Source organism: Sciurus carolinensis, chromosome 10 (assembly GCF_902686445.1).
Source record: "Sciurus carolinensis chromosome 10, mSciCar1.2, whole genome shotgun sequence".
Lineage (NCBI taxonomy): Eukaryota > Metazoa > Chordata > Mammalia > Rodentia > Sciuridae > Sciurus > Sciurus carolinensis.
This window is the reverse complement of record NC_062222.1, coordinates 136,539,087-136,553,650: the sequence shown is the minus strand read 5'-3', so window position 1 is coordinate 136,553,650 and position 14,564 is coordinate 136,539,087. Positions and strand designations below refer to the sequence as shown.

The window sequence follows — 14,564 nt, the reverse complement described above, 5'->3', positions numbered from 1 at the left end:
AAAACATAAGAAGGATCTGATAAACCACTGGTTCTGAGATTCAGGTAACCCCATGCAAAGACCAGAGTGGCCTCTAGGAGTGGACAGTGGTCCCTAGCTGACCATCAGCAAGGGAACAGCCGCCTGCATCCTACAGTCACAGGATCTGTGTTCCGCTGACAACCTGAGCGAGCGGGGAAGCAGTTGCCTCCCACAGCCTCCCCTGAGAGCCCAGCAGCTCAAGCCCCTGATTTGGGCCATGTGAGACCCAGAGCGGAGACGCCTGCTGATCCCACTGGTGCTTCTGACTGTCAAAGCTGCGATGATACCGTTGTGTTGTTTTGTGCTGCGGGGTTGTGGTAAGTGGTTATGTTTGCAGTAGAAATGAGTGAAGGAAGGGTCTGGTTGAGGTGGGCTTGAAGCGTATGTGCAGAACATTTAAAGGTGTTTAGGAGAGAGGCGGTGTCCCTGTCTTTCTAAGCGTGGGAGAAAGTGCGTCCAGTCCTGGAAGACTTCCCTGGAGAATCTCCGCTGGGTTCTTTTTATACAGTGTAAACTCTTTCTCCAGAGTGTGTGTTGCAAATATGTTCTCCCAGTTGAGGCTGACTACCTTTTTAAAAGCAGACTTTTTCTTAGATGTTTTAGGTTTATAGAAAGACTGAGAAGATAGTACTCTATTTTTTTTCATGATCAATATTTTACTTGAAATTCTGTGGCAAAATATGCACAACCTAAAGCTACCGTTTCGACCTGAGTGCGCAGTTCAAGGCTTTGAGCAATGAACACCGCTGTGCCACATCACCACCATCCAGCTCCAGAATGTTCCATCTTCCCAAACAGAAACCTGTCCCCATTAAACACGAGTTCCCTGTCCCCCTCCACCCTCCAGCCCTGGCAGCTGCCATTCCACTTTCTGGCTGTAGTTTTTTTAAAAATTCAAGGTGAAATTCATGTAATATACCATGAACCACTTTAAAGTGTAAGTTTCTGTGCTTTTTAAATTTTTAAAAAAATTTTAGTTGTAGATGGACACAACACCTTTATTTTACTTATTTATGTGATGCTGAGACTCGAACCCAGTGCCCTGCATGTGCAGGCCAAGCGCTCTGCCACTGAGCCCCAGCCCCAGCCCAGATCCCGCGCAGTTTAGTGTAATGACAATGTTCTGCAGCCGCCAGTTCCCTCTCACCACAACACTTTTTCATCACCCCGTGAGAATATCTGTCATCCAACAATCGCCTCATCACACTTAGAACCTGGAAGTCCCCTGGCATCTCAGAGGAGAGGTCGGGCAGGGAGGCGGGAGAGAGCCGGACTCGGAACGGAGTGTGAAACTGACTGAAGATGGCGATGACAACCGCGAGGTGGTGTCCCCATCCGTGTCAGCACAGAGTGAAGGAGCAGACCCAGAAAGTCCAAGCGACACCTTGGATTTTCACCCCGAGGAGGACTTTGGCCGCTTTGTCAGCAGTGAGGAAAGCCTGTTCCCTCACCACTCAGAGGAAGACGGGGAGGCAGAGGCAGAAGTGGAGAAGAACAGCTTCAGGTACGTGCACAGCACAGTGAGGACAACCGTGAGGGTGAGGACGGGCCCTGGAAAGACGTCTGCCCTCCGGGAGCGGCCGCTGGTCCAGGTGCTGCTTTTGTATGTGAGGCCCGTGGGCCAGGAATCTGCGCAGCGTTCAGCTTACAGTACGGTCTTGAAGGCCATTTAGGTGGTGTGAACACTGTGCATTTTAATCAGTTTGGCACCTGGTTGGCCAGGGGTAGCGATGACCTGACGGTGATAGTGAGGGACTGGATGGGGACGCTGGCAGTACTGGACTTTGAGAGTGGCCACAAAAATAATGCCTTCCAGGCTAAGTTCCTTCCTGGTTGTGCTGATTCCATCCTGGTGGGTGTTCCCATGATGGCCAGGTGTGGGTAGCAGAGCTATCTGCTCCAACACGTGGGAAGAACATTAAATGTGTGGCCAGACATGGGAGCTTCGCATGTTGGCTCTGGAGCCTGACTCCCTGTTTAAGTTCCTAACTTCAGGTGAAGATGCCGTTGCTTTTACCCTTGATCTCAGACAAGGGCAGCCAGCTTCAAAAAAGGAGAGGAATCCCAGTGAGTCCCGTTTGCAGTGGGTGGACGGGATCAGTTTGTAAGGGTTAGTGAGAATGAGAATAGTGGAGCACTGAGAAATTCTGTCCTCGTCACCGGGTCAGCTGTGATTCCAAAACCAGTGTCGGCAGTCCTGTGTGCAGCCCTGATGGCACAGAGCTCTGCGTGAGCTGCAGTGAAGATATTTACCTCTGCAGCTCCTCTGACAGTGATGGAGCTCAGGTCAGGAGATGTAAGGGCCACAGAAATGATGCCACAGTGAGAGGTGTGGATTTCTATGGCCCCAGAAGCGAGTTTGTGGTGAGCGGCAGTGACTGGGGCACATCTTTCTCTGGGAGAAAGCATCTTGCTAGATCACTCAGTTCATGGTGGGAGACAAGGGAGGTGCAGTCAACTATCTTGAAACCTGTCCTCACCTACCTGTGATGGCAACCAGTGGCCTGGACCACGATGCCACCATCTGGGCACCGACAGCTACAGCTTCCACCCAGCTTACCGGGTTAAAGAATGTGCTTAAGCAGAACCAGCAGAAAGGAGCTGCAGGTCACTAGTGCCACCCTGACCTGTTTGACAGTCCCATGCTTTGGTTCTTCCTGAGTCACCTACACAGGTAGATCATTACCAGCACTGGGGCGTCCTGGCCTTGGGGGCATGAATGCAGACTTCCTTGAGTCTCCCAGCACCTCCCATACATCTAGGAAGAATGCTGTGACTGAGGGCAGGGCTGGCCACCCTGCGGGCTTCCCCCGTCCAGCTAGGTGCACCTCAGTAGCTGAAGTGTAGGCTGGCCTTCGTCTTCTGTTCTCTATGAGACATTCTAGAAAACATTTTTATTACTTCCTTCTCTCCACCTTGCTTGCGTACATCTTCCTCTCCTTTTTTTACTCTTCTCTTTACCCAGGTCCTTGTGTGAGTAAATTAGTTATGCTTCTCTATGTCCCATTTTAGTTAACTTCTAACATCTCCTAATTCTGGTATCTATCCTCTTGTTTCTGACACTCTAGAAACTGCCAGTTTTAAATCTCCCCTGCTGCCTCTTCCTCTTCTCGTAAGCGGACTAGTCACATTGCTTAGGAACCCCATCTTATTAAGTCACTTAACTTTGATCACCTCTCATAGAGGTTGTATCTCTGTTGTGGTCTAGATGTGAAGTGTCCCCCCAAAGCTCACAGTTTGTGAGACAATGCAAGAAAGTCCAGCGGCAAAGTGATTGGGTCATGAGAGCCTGCACCTAATCAGCGAATTAATCCCCTGATCAACGGGGACTAACCGGGTGGTGACTGGTAGGTGGGGTGTGGCTGGAGGAGGAGGGCATTGGGGGTATGTATTTTGTATGTATGCCTTTGGGTATGTATTTTGTCCCTGGTGAGCGGAGCTGTCTCTGGGTCTTGGATGACATGTCCTGAGCCGCTTTCCTGTGCCACTCCCTCTAACACCGTTTCTACCTCCCCCTGGGCCATAGCCATGGAGTCGGCTGTCTCTAGACCTCTGAAATGGTCAGCACCAAGTAAACTTTTCCTTCTCTAAAATTGTGCTTGTCAGACCCTTTGGACACAGCAACACCAAGCTGACTAAAACAATTTCCAAATCCAGTCAGGGCTTCAACGGGAGTTTGGTGAAGACACAGTGCAGTTCATAATGTGACAAGCGAGGTGTCACACCAGGCTGGGGTAGCTCAGTGGGAGTGTCTGCCTCACAAGGGGGAGTCTCTGGGTTCCATCTTCACCACCGGGGGAAAAGAGGAACTATACAAATGTGGCCTTTTGTGTCTGGGTTCCTAGTGTGTGTGTGCCGGGTGCTGGGGGCACCCAGCCCCGCACACATGCCACACGCGCTCCACCACTGAGTCCGTCCTGAGCCCTTACTACAGTATGCTTGGGTTCACCAGCTTAAGCATGTGACTTAAGTGGCTGAATGGGGTTCCGTGGTGTGGGTATTTCACAGTTTGTTTTTGCAGTCACCCATCAATGGCCATGGGGTTGGTGCTACCCTTGCACTATGGTGAAAAGTGTTGCTGTAAACATTTGCCTAGCATGTGTGAAGCATTGGGTTCGATTCTCAGCACCACATATAAATAAAATAAAATGAAAGTCCACTGACAACTAAAAAAAATAAATAAAGTATCATAAAAAATTAGTCTTCATTAAAAAAATTCATGTATAAGATTTTAGTTGGTGAAGACAAAATATCAACTCTTCTTTTATGCTTTGTTGTTTTGGCCTTAAGAAATCCTTTCCTACCCTGAGGTCATAACATTTTTCCTTTATATTATGAAATACTTAGTGCTTAGATTTTCCTATTTGTGGCTAACCATCTGGAGATGATTCTTGAGCTGTTTGGGGTGGGGCCCTAATTGCAGGGTCCCCCCCACGTACAGCTGGTGGTCCCCGTGCGACACACGGACTCTCCTCCACGGCCCTGGGCTGCAGCGCAGCACCAGTCGGTGCTTCCAGCCTCTGCGTGTGACACGTGTGTGTAGGGTCATCCGTGCTGTGGTTGGTCTCCGTCTCCTGGCCACTGCTGCACTGACTGAGCTCCCACTAGCTCCACAGAGGGCTGGTGCTCCAGACAGTGTGGAAGTGCCCCACCTGGCTCCCTCTCAGGAGAGTTCTGGTTCTGCCGAGGAGACTTCTGTCAGGGCTGCTGACTCCTTAGACTAGTCTGCAATGTTGTCAGATGTGGGTTGGCCTCTCGGGAAGGGAGTGGGTGCGACGGTTCCCCTTAACTCAGACGCCCGGAGCAGGTTCTGTGATGCAGACTCAATTTATTCAGGAAGTGCAGTAGTTTATATATGAAGTGAGAACCAATCGTTTTAATGAGACAGCCAGGCCACTGCTCAGGTTACATGTTTACAATACCATACTACAGGGAAGAGCAGACTTCTACTGGGGACCAGGATGGCCCAAGAAGCACCAGCTCATCACAGTGTTCTCATGTGACATGAAGAGAGCCCAGTGTTCTGTGCTCAAGCCCAGTCCATACCTTGGATCCATGCCTGGTACACCCCAGGATTCTCCTCATGCAGGACCATGATGCCCATCCAGTCTACTCAGTTGTTTTCAATGCGTCTTATGTGATTTCATGCATAAGGATATTTCACACATTACGATTTATACACACACTCTCCCAGCCACCCCTTGAGTGTGTCTAACGGCGTCCCTCCAAGACTCATCATATTCACCTGGAACCTCTGTCTGTGGCATTGAAAACAGCGGTGATCATGTGCTGGGTGAGGGTGAGCCCTAGTGACTGGTGTCCTCCTGCGAAGGCCACGTGCGAGGCCACTAGACTGAAGATTCGCCACACAAGGAAAGCCAAGGATTTCCTCTTTGATTCTGGTGAAGAGAGACACTCCTGACTTCATGTGCTGGTTTTGTCTCCAGAGACCTTGAAACGCTAGAAGCTCTGTTGTTAATCCTGGTGATTTGTCTTCAGATTTTTGGACTCAATGGCGTTTTAAAAAACAGGCCATGACTGGAATGCAATGGCGGTGCTGGCGGTGGTTCTAAAACACCCACAGATTCTCTGCTCTCCTCTCCTCCACAAGCGAGCTGATCTCCTCTCCTGGAGTGTGGCTGGACTTGCCAACAGTGCCGCAGAGGCGCGGTATGCCACCGGATACCACGCTGTGCAACGCAGCTTTTGTGTGGGCGCTCTCTGGTTCTCTTGGGTCACTTCCTCTGCAGGGGCCATAGTTACTGGGTTGGGAGCTCCTCGGAGAGCTCCGAGCGGCAAGAAGTCCACATGGGACAGCCCTCTAAAGCTTCCTTTCAGGAAGAACAGGGAACACACAGTCTATGGGAGTCATCAAAGGCCACTGGGCAGGAAGAGCAGAAGCCCCGGAGGGCCCTGAGCGCCTGGTCCTCTTCTAGGGGACCTGCTTTGCCTCTTCCTTGGGTGGCCTGCCATGCCCCGCGAGGTTCTTCTTCATTTATTACCTTCCCCGGCCACATATGAAGCCCACCTGGGAGGTGCGCCCCTGCGGGGTGGTGCAGCTTCTGAAGCCTGCTGCCTGCTTCCTGCGGTGTGGGCAAGGCTCCGCACTGCCCTGGGGTAGAATGGCCACAGGTTTCAACAGACCCGGCTTGGAATTTTCTTTGGCAATAAAATGTTTTCAAAACCCTAGGATGCCTCCTGTCTACTCCCAACATCACCGAAACTGTAACAGAAAATATCCAATTCTGCTGCTGCTTGATAAGGCCAGGGACACAAGAGATAGAGTGGCAGAAGAGTGAGCGAGCTTTATTCAGTGGAGAATGGAGGAGGGGGCTTTGCTCACAAATTAGCTTTTTGCACCAGGGAGTGGAGCAATTAAAGAGATCCAGGACAGGAGTCATGAGGGAGGGGGCTGGGCTCCCAAAGGGAGCAGTGTCCAAGTCTTTCCTGGGAATAGGCAGAGGTCTCCCAGGAACTCAGGTGCCACCTCTTTTGGCTCCTTCTATGGTCAAGTGTTTCGGATCATGGTGGCTGGTAGGTGCCTTTAGCCCAAAAGTTCAGGCCGAAAAGCAGAGAGACCTTATATGAAGACATGCTGAGCCTCTTCCTCCTGTTCTGGTCGCCCTACTGGACATTTGCAGCTCAAGTAAAGAGTCAATGTTTTTAGTAAAAGTGGCCTCAGGTCCCTGAAGAATAACCCAGGCCACCATTATCAGCATGACCCACACAGCAGAGTTGGCAGAGTTGGCAGAGGTGGCAGAGGTGTCCTCGATAGTGAACTAGTGGGAGACAATGTATTGTCCAGCTGTGTGACCTCCAAAATTAGTGATTTTTAAGTCAGCTAAAAGCAAGGGAAGCTAGAGCGTTTATTTAGGTTTCTCCTTAGTGACATAATCACAACCCAAATCTCATGAAGTCTTTGGTTTAGTTCCTGGTCTCTGCTCTGTCCTTGTCCTACTCTCTCAACTTGGGGGTGTCCCAGTGGAACAAGCAATGGCTTTGAAGGAAGAAGAAGGTCCTCATCTGGTCCTTGCTGGCTTGGTGGGGGCCCACCAGCTGGGAGGAAAGTCCGAGGGAGCTGCTCAGACTCTGGCCTCAGCCCTCCTCCCGAGATGGCTTCTGGCACCATATTCCATAATCGCTTTGACTTGGGGTGCAGAACACCTGCAATTTCCAAATCTTTGAGGCCCAGAGTGACTGTGCTGGTGGCCTCTCAGACCTGTCATAGAAACTACCGTGCGGTGCGTTGAGTGGTGTCCTCTGGCTGCAGCGTCTTTGGCTCTTCCATGTTGGTTATGCCAAGGCCATGCCCACCTGTCAGGGGGACCAAATTCAGGACTGAGCTTGCCGTGCACGTCACTGTTGTTTCTCCCACTGAGGAGTGGAGCAGAAGATCCCCAACGCCGTCCTTACAAGTGTCCAGCAAGGCTCTCCACTCGTCTGGCCCCACGCCTGTTTCTGGGCCTTTTTGAGATTGTGAGCCACTGCGAGACTGGGCCTGATTCTTGGAGGAACCCTGCCCTCCACCCCTCCTCGCCCCTTGCTGTTTGGTCCCCAGGCCTGTGAAGGGAAAGCCACGCATTTCCCCATGTCCTTGTGTGCCAGCTGGGAGCTGGGTCAGGGTTCTATGCCATGCCTTGGCCTCCTCTTGCCCACACGGGTGCCTCTGGGCACTTGCTGACCATCTTCCAGCCTCCCTACCACACCCACCTGCACTCCATCTTTCTCTGCCGACTTTGCAGCTTGCTGTTCCTGCCACTGCCCCAGTAAGTTCCATGCGCACACGACCACTAGTCCCACACCGGGGCTTCACATCCTAGACACTCCTCCACTCCATGCCACTCACTCCCAGGGAGACTTGGGGCTTGTCACTGCCTTGAACCTGCCTGACCTCCACAATCACTAGACTTGCTTCTTTTCTGACCACATTGCATCCTTCCAGGGTCATTTCCACTATAGTCACCAACACATTTTTTTAATTCCCTGACCCTCCCGTTCATAGCAGCTCTTTCTCCATCTTGCTTTCCTGCTCATCATTTCCCCAAGTACATAGCCCACCACTGCAAAAACATCCTTGCCCAAACTCTTCTTGTGTTGGCTCAGCTTTTCATTGCTGTGACAAAATACTCGAGAAAATCAGCTTAGAGGGAAGGTTTATTTTGGCTCACAATTTCACAAGTTTCAGTCCATTGTCAGCTGGCTCCATTGTTTCTGGGTCTGTGGTGAAAGGGCATGGCAGAGGAAAGCCGTGCACCTCATGGTGGCCCAGAGGGAGGGATGGAGGGAGGGGTTGGGTACAGGATGTAGTTCCCAAGAGTACATCCCCAAGGACCCTCTCTCTTCACTAGGGCTCACCTCCTATATTTTCCACCTTCCGAGTCCATTCAGTTGAGTCCTTCAATGGATTAATCCACTGATGAGGTCACTTCCCAAGAGTTCCACCTCTGAATATTGCCACTTGGGGACAGAGCCTTCAACACATGAGCCTTTGAGGGACATTACAGTTCCCAAACATGATACTTTGATCCCCCTTTTCTCTCTTCACTCCTCTCTGGTAAAAATGCAGCCCTGACGAACCCAGGTGTCCTATCATTGGTCAGCACCATGCAGCAGAGTGCCTCTGGGGCCATCAACAAGGCTGCGGGACAGCCAGGGCTTAGAGAAGGGTGGCTTCAGCTGTGAGAGCTGGTGAAAGATGTTTTCTGAAGAGGCAAAGAAGATGGATGAGTTTGGGAATAACAGAATGGTGTATCCTGTGAGTTAAGGATTAGTGAGTTTGAAGAGGAGGGAGGGGGAACTTCAGAGTATTCTGGGGACCTGGGTAGAGTAACATTTTGGGGAACAACTGAAGCAAGCCCGGGTGGTTTTAGTGGATTTACCTGGCCACAGTTGTAAACCAGGATAGCAAACCACTCATCTGTGGAGACGGCAGAAACCTAAGCTGCTCCATGTTCAGGCCTGTATGGGAGAGGGTGGACAGAGCCAGGGATTGACTTTGGGCTTCCTGCCCTACCCCCTGGAGTCATTAGACGGCGGAGAAAAGAGAACTTGAGTGAGACAGAAGGTATTTATTGGACAATGCCCCCAGGCGGGTGGGAGGAATAAGACACAACAGAGGATACAGGTCTCAGGAGAAAGGTTGGCCTTTTCCTGGCCTTTGGGCCAGGAAAGGAGAAAAGCATCTTTTCAGTCACCTTAGTCTAGGTTGTTTTTTAAACAATCCCCAAATCTCAGGGGTTTAAAACCACTAGTTTTTCCTCATTTTGCTACAGCTTTATCATAGGTTTTCGGGGCTTACCAAAGGCACACAGGCTGACATACAACCACCATTCCAACTGTTGCTGTTCCCCGTGGCAGAGGGGACAGAGTGGACAGAGTGCTCTGGAGGCCAACTTGTTGAAGATTCTGACTTGGATATGATAAGTATCACCTGCCAGTCAGTCACATGGCCCCACTCAAACACAAGGGAGCCAGGCAGTACAATCTACTGTGTGCCCAAAATGTCAAGAACTGGAACTTATTTGGTGAAAGCACTAATGATCCCTACAGCAATTTAATGCAGAATAGCTTCCGTTCTAGAAGTCATACAGAATGCCAGGGCTGCAAAGAACCTGAGACAGGCCATGTCAGCCAAGATCCCTGAGAGCAGGCAGGATGAAGAGTGGCCAGGTCTCCCCACTCCTGTCTCTGGCACGGCCCTGAGGCTTTACCTTCAGCAGGATCCACGGCTCTGGGTTAGACATCTGTCAGGGTCTTTTTGTCCCTAAGAGTTGTGCCACGGCTGTTGCCAGTCCTGGCATGCCTGTCAGAAAGAAACCTGCTTTGTTCCAAGGGGCCTTGGCAGCTTGTCATGGCCTCCTTGGCTCTACGCTGACCAAGTGTGGACCTGCAGGGTTCACACACTCTCCACACTGCCTGCTTCTCCTCAGGGCTTGTCGCACACCTGTCCCAGATACCTTTCCTGATCTTCACATTAGGCGAGGCGACACCCTGTGCTCCCACAGCCCCATGTCTTCTCTAGCAGTGTCTGTTTTTTTATTTCCCCTTTCTGCAGTGCTAGGAATTGAACCTAGAGCCTCGAGCTTTCAAGGCAAGCACTCTACGAGCTGAGCTGTATCCCCAGCCCCTCTAAGGGCACTCTGATGAGGACACTTCACACCTGACACTGTAATTACTGAGCAGGTAAGTCCCAGCTTGAGATGGCCTCTACAGTCAGGAGTCTAGGAACCCCAAGAGGCCTTCTGCACAGCTATCCACAAAGGACAGAGCCTAAGGCTCGTGACAATATGGATCTACAGTAAAAACTTGAGGCAGGGCTGGGTTGTGGTTAAGTGGCAGAGCGCTTGCCTAGCACGCATGGGGCACTGGGTTCAATCCCCAGCACCACATAAAAATAAACAAATAAAGGTATTGTGTCCATCTACAACTAAGAAAACATTTTTAAAAAAACCCAAAACTTGTGGCAATCCTATCCAGATACGACTAAATGATTACACAGACATAAGACTGCCTGTTGGTAGATTCCTCATTGGTTTACTTAGAAAGTGCTAGATTCGATTGATCCTGGTTTTTTTTTTTGGCAGCACTGGGGATCAAACCCAAGGCCTTGCACATGCTAAGCAAGTGTGCCCCCACTAATCCTCCAACTGCTAGCAACTTGGGAGGATGGACTTCAGGAATTGGGGGATGTTGGCTGTGCTGCAATTGTGACCAGAAATATAAGGAAGAGAAACTAACGGAAAGAGTCATGGAAAGAATTCAGACAATAGCTCAAACTTTGGTGAGCTACTGTACAATGTGAGCTACTGTACAATGAATACAATGTAATCTTAAAAAAATAAGCTGGGGATGCAAGTCAAAGTGTTTGGCTCTGCACACACAAGGCCCTGGTCCATCTCCAGCACCGCAGGAGGGAAAACAGACACTGACAGGTTGCACAGTATAAATGTCTGGGAGTTACACACACACACACACACACACACACACACACGTAGAATCCTGTACTGTCAGGTTACTGCTCAAAGGTTGTCTTTTAGGTGAACTGAGAAGCAGGGAAGAGAGGAAGGATCCCTCTTTTATCCTAAATAGTGTGTCATTAAGTATTATCCACTAAAAAAAGAATCAACTACCTAATGCAGTGTGGTGTCCTGAACAGAAAAGGGCATTAGTAGAAAACTGGTAAAATAAGAATAAATGCTACCTTTTGAAATGGTCAGGAAAAAAAAAAAAGAATAAAGTCTGCAGTCCGTTAGTAGTACATCAATTTCTTGGTTATGACAGTGTACCAAATACAGCTTTTAAGTGGTCGTTTCTCCATTCATAATTCCATTAGGCCCAGTTCTGCCCACTACAGAAACACACCAAGCAAAAACACACTCTGGATCTCTGGCATTTTCTTACACTGTTCCCTGTGACTGGCAGGTCTACCGTTCTTCCTCATCTTGGAAGCTAAGTTCACCAATTACTTGCTCTGAACAGGTTTTCCTGGACACTCCCTCAGTACTCTCCTTAGATATAGTAATAGAGCTGGTGATACCCAACTTAGATTTGTTTACCAACTAGGTCCCCCAGGGTCCCCCAGGAAGCAGACTTCCTGCTGCTAGTTTCCTAGATGAAAACAGAGTGCAGGTTAAGTTCTTTAGGAACCAACACCTGTGGAAGGTAAGGAATGTAACCCTGGGCTGTGATGCAGTCCTAACCAAAGCTTCAGGAGACCTCACTGGAGTTCTGAAGCAGAGAGAAATTCATATTGCCACAAACTGGGAGAAGAGTCCATGCAGGAGCGGGGCCTGACTACAGCAGCTGTTCTGCAGAGGCACTTCTCATGGAGGGCCAACCTTAGCAGATGGCTGTCAGCAACACTTGAACAGCTAAGAGAATCAGTCCTTCACTTCTGAAGGAGGGGGGGTGATGATCCATTATCACGCTGTACGTCAATCCCATCCCACTATATTTTATCACTACATTCCCAGTGCAAAGACTACAGCCTGGACCACAGGATTACATAAAGTGCCTTCCTACACCAAGAGCCATCTGTGTTTTTCCTCACCCTGGTCCCTAAGAGCACACAACTGAACCTCCCTTTGACGCACAGCTCACTGAGAGCCTGGAAGACCATAGGATGCTCGCCCCCAATTAGGAACGAGGACAGTCAAGAAAAAAAGACTTAATTTTTAAAGAAAGAAAATTTGTTAAGAAGTTTCTAGGTACTCTCTTTTCAAGCAAATGAACACTTTTATTAACATGGCAAGGTTGTTTGTTTTTTTAAACATGGTAGGGTTTTGACCTCAAATATTTACCAGGCCTGCTACTCAAATAAACTTACAGCTGGACAACATATGAACCTTGAAGATGCCTCTTCCCTGTCCAGTTCAGTCCAATGCAGACAGTTCCAGGCTTTCCTTCCCAGCCCCTGAAGGGTCTTTGCAAATATCTTTCATTTTATGTCCAGAATTCCCTAAAATACATAAAGGTATTACATCAACCCATACAGAAAACTGAGATCTCACCTCTACTCTAGGTTCCATGGCAAATAGAATTGAGTTGGGTTGTTCACACAAACCCACGAGACAGGTTACATCTAGATAGTGTACCACATAAAATTTAAACTTTGAACAAAATACATCTCTCTGCCTTTGGTCTCACACAGAAATTAAAGTCCCCCAATACAAACAATGCTATCCTTCACCCGTTCTCCAGATTCATCAGTCCTAGCCAGATCAGGCCCATGGGCATTCCCAGTTCAAGTCCGGTCCCTTCTTCAGCAGTTGCTGCATGGAGTGGTCTTCTGGAGTCCAGGCAGCTCCTTCAGCACCTCCAGAGCTGGAGAACTCCACTGGGTCTCATGTGTCGCACACAGACCCACAGTTCCAGGGAGCTATCAGGTCACACTAGAAAGAGCAAAGCACCTCGAAATTTAGAAACAACAACCAAAGCCCAGGAACAAATGTGACTGCCGCAAGAGCTCACAATCTAGGCCCTAATTCCTGTATGTGAGAGCTTTTTCCAAACAAAAGTTACTTCCCCAAACAAAAACATTTAACAATCAAAACTCATATTGAGGTCATCAACCACAGACCACAGCGGAAACGTAGTGTAAGTGAGGACAGTGTCGACAGAGGGAAGGGGCAAACAGAAGGCTCTCTGGTTTCAGCTTCTCCAGGGTGTCAGCCAATCTCCATCACTGGACCGAACCGTTGGCCGGAAACCTGAAGCACAGACGGAGAGACGCGTCAGGGAGGAGCGAACAAAGCGAGGCAGGGCCCCCTCGCCTGGAAGCCGTCGGGCGGCCCGTCCCCACCGCGCCCGGGCGGCCTCCCCGCCTGCGCGGCCCGCGGCCCCCGCGCCCACGTGGCCGCGCCGCTCACCGCGCGTCACGCCGACTCGCCCTTCTCTATCCGCCGCACCAGCGCCACCAGCATCTCTGCCATCTTGGCCAGCTCCTTGGCCTTCTCCTCCGCCTTCTCGCAGCGCGGGGCCGCCCTGGGCGCCGCGCCGCCGTCCGCGCCCTGCAGGTGGTTCAGCGCGCTCTCCTCCGAGGCCTCCACCTGCGTCTTGATCTGGATGAGCATATTGTCCATCTCCCACAGCTTGCCGCGGTTGCGCGCCTGCGCCCGGCCGCGCTCGCGGGTCAGCGCCGCGATGTCCTCGCGCATCTCGTTGATGACCGGCAGCAGGAACTGCTCGAAGTCCTCCTCGGGCTCCAGCACCTCCACCTCCTCGGGCTCGGCCAGCTCCACCACGTCCAGGGGCCGCATCTCGCGCTCGGGCCGCGCTGCCGACGTCTGCGGGGGCAAGGTGGACGCTCGCGGCGCTCAGCCACGCAGCCGCAGGGCGGTCTGTGCAACTTTCGCCCTTTTAAAACTTTTCCCCTCAGAGCAGCCACGGAAACGGCGACTTGAGAGCGAGAGGCGGCGAACAAAATGGAGTCCTGGCCGTCAAAGCGCTCTGCGCGTTGCGTCCCCTTTCACGACTCGGCCACGCCTCGCTTTACGGTCACGCTGCGAGGTGCGGGTGCGCGCACGTCCGCAAAGGGGCGTGGCGAGCCCCGCCGCGGCCGCGCGCTAGCCGGCACGCACGAGCACGCACGAGCACGCACGAGCACGCACGCAGCCCTCCTCCCGCTTGCCTCACCCAGAGCTCCGCCCCGTTCTGTCCAGGCCTGCAGGTGTGGGCTTCTGTCGGGTCCGCCTGCGGCCGCGTTTCTCTGGCACGGAAGTTTACAGTGGAAACGCGGTTTTCCTGTGCTGGAAGCGGAGGGAGCTGGGCACGCTGCAGACCCATGCCGTGCCATCCCGGGCCGACGCTCGGAGCCCCTTCCTCCTGGACTCGGCCGTTGAAGTGCGCCTGGGTCTCCCCGGGGCTTGCAGTCCGCGCCTGGGGGTCTTTTCTCCCCGCCGACCCCCACCCTCGCTCTGCGGGGCGCCCTTCTGCGGCGGCCCGGCTTCGGCCTCGCTTCGGCAACACAGAGCCACACGTGAACTGGGACCTCGCTGGTGTTTTGACCAGGACCCCCAGCAGCGATCGGAACCGAGGAATCCGGC

The 14,564-nt window shown here is 51.5% G+C and overlaps 1 protein-coding gene and 1 pseudogene across 1 annotated transcript; one reads left to right on the top strand and one right to left on the bottom strand.

Annotated features, from left to right (window-relative positions):
* The first annotated feature begins 301 nt into the window (after positions 1-301).
* Positions 302-3,400, top strand: LOC124994321 (DDB1- and CUL4-associated factor 8-like; annotated as a pseudogene).
* Positions 3,401-12,191: 8,791 nt separating this feature from the next.
* On the bottom strand, positions 12,192-13,954 carry Mrfap1 (Morf4 family associated protein 1). Its single transcript, XM_047567195.1, has 2 exons — positions 13,389-13,954; positions 12,192-13,229 (listed from the first exon to the last, which is right to left on the bottom strand). The coding sequence occupies exon 1, from the start codon at positions 13,776-13,778 to the stop codon at positions 13,395-13,397; it is 384 nt and encodes a 127-aa protein (XP_047423151.1). The 5' UTR covers positions 13,779-13,954; the 3' UTR covers positions 12,192-13,229; positions 13,389-13,394.
* Positions 13,955-14,564: the final 610 nt, after the last annotated feature.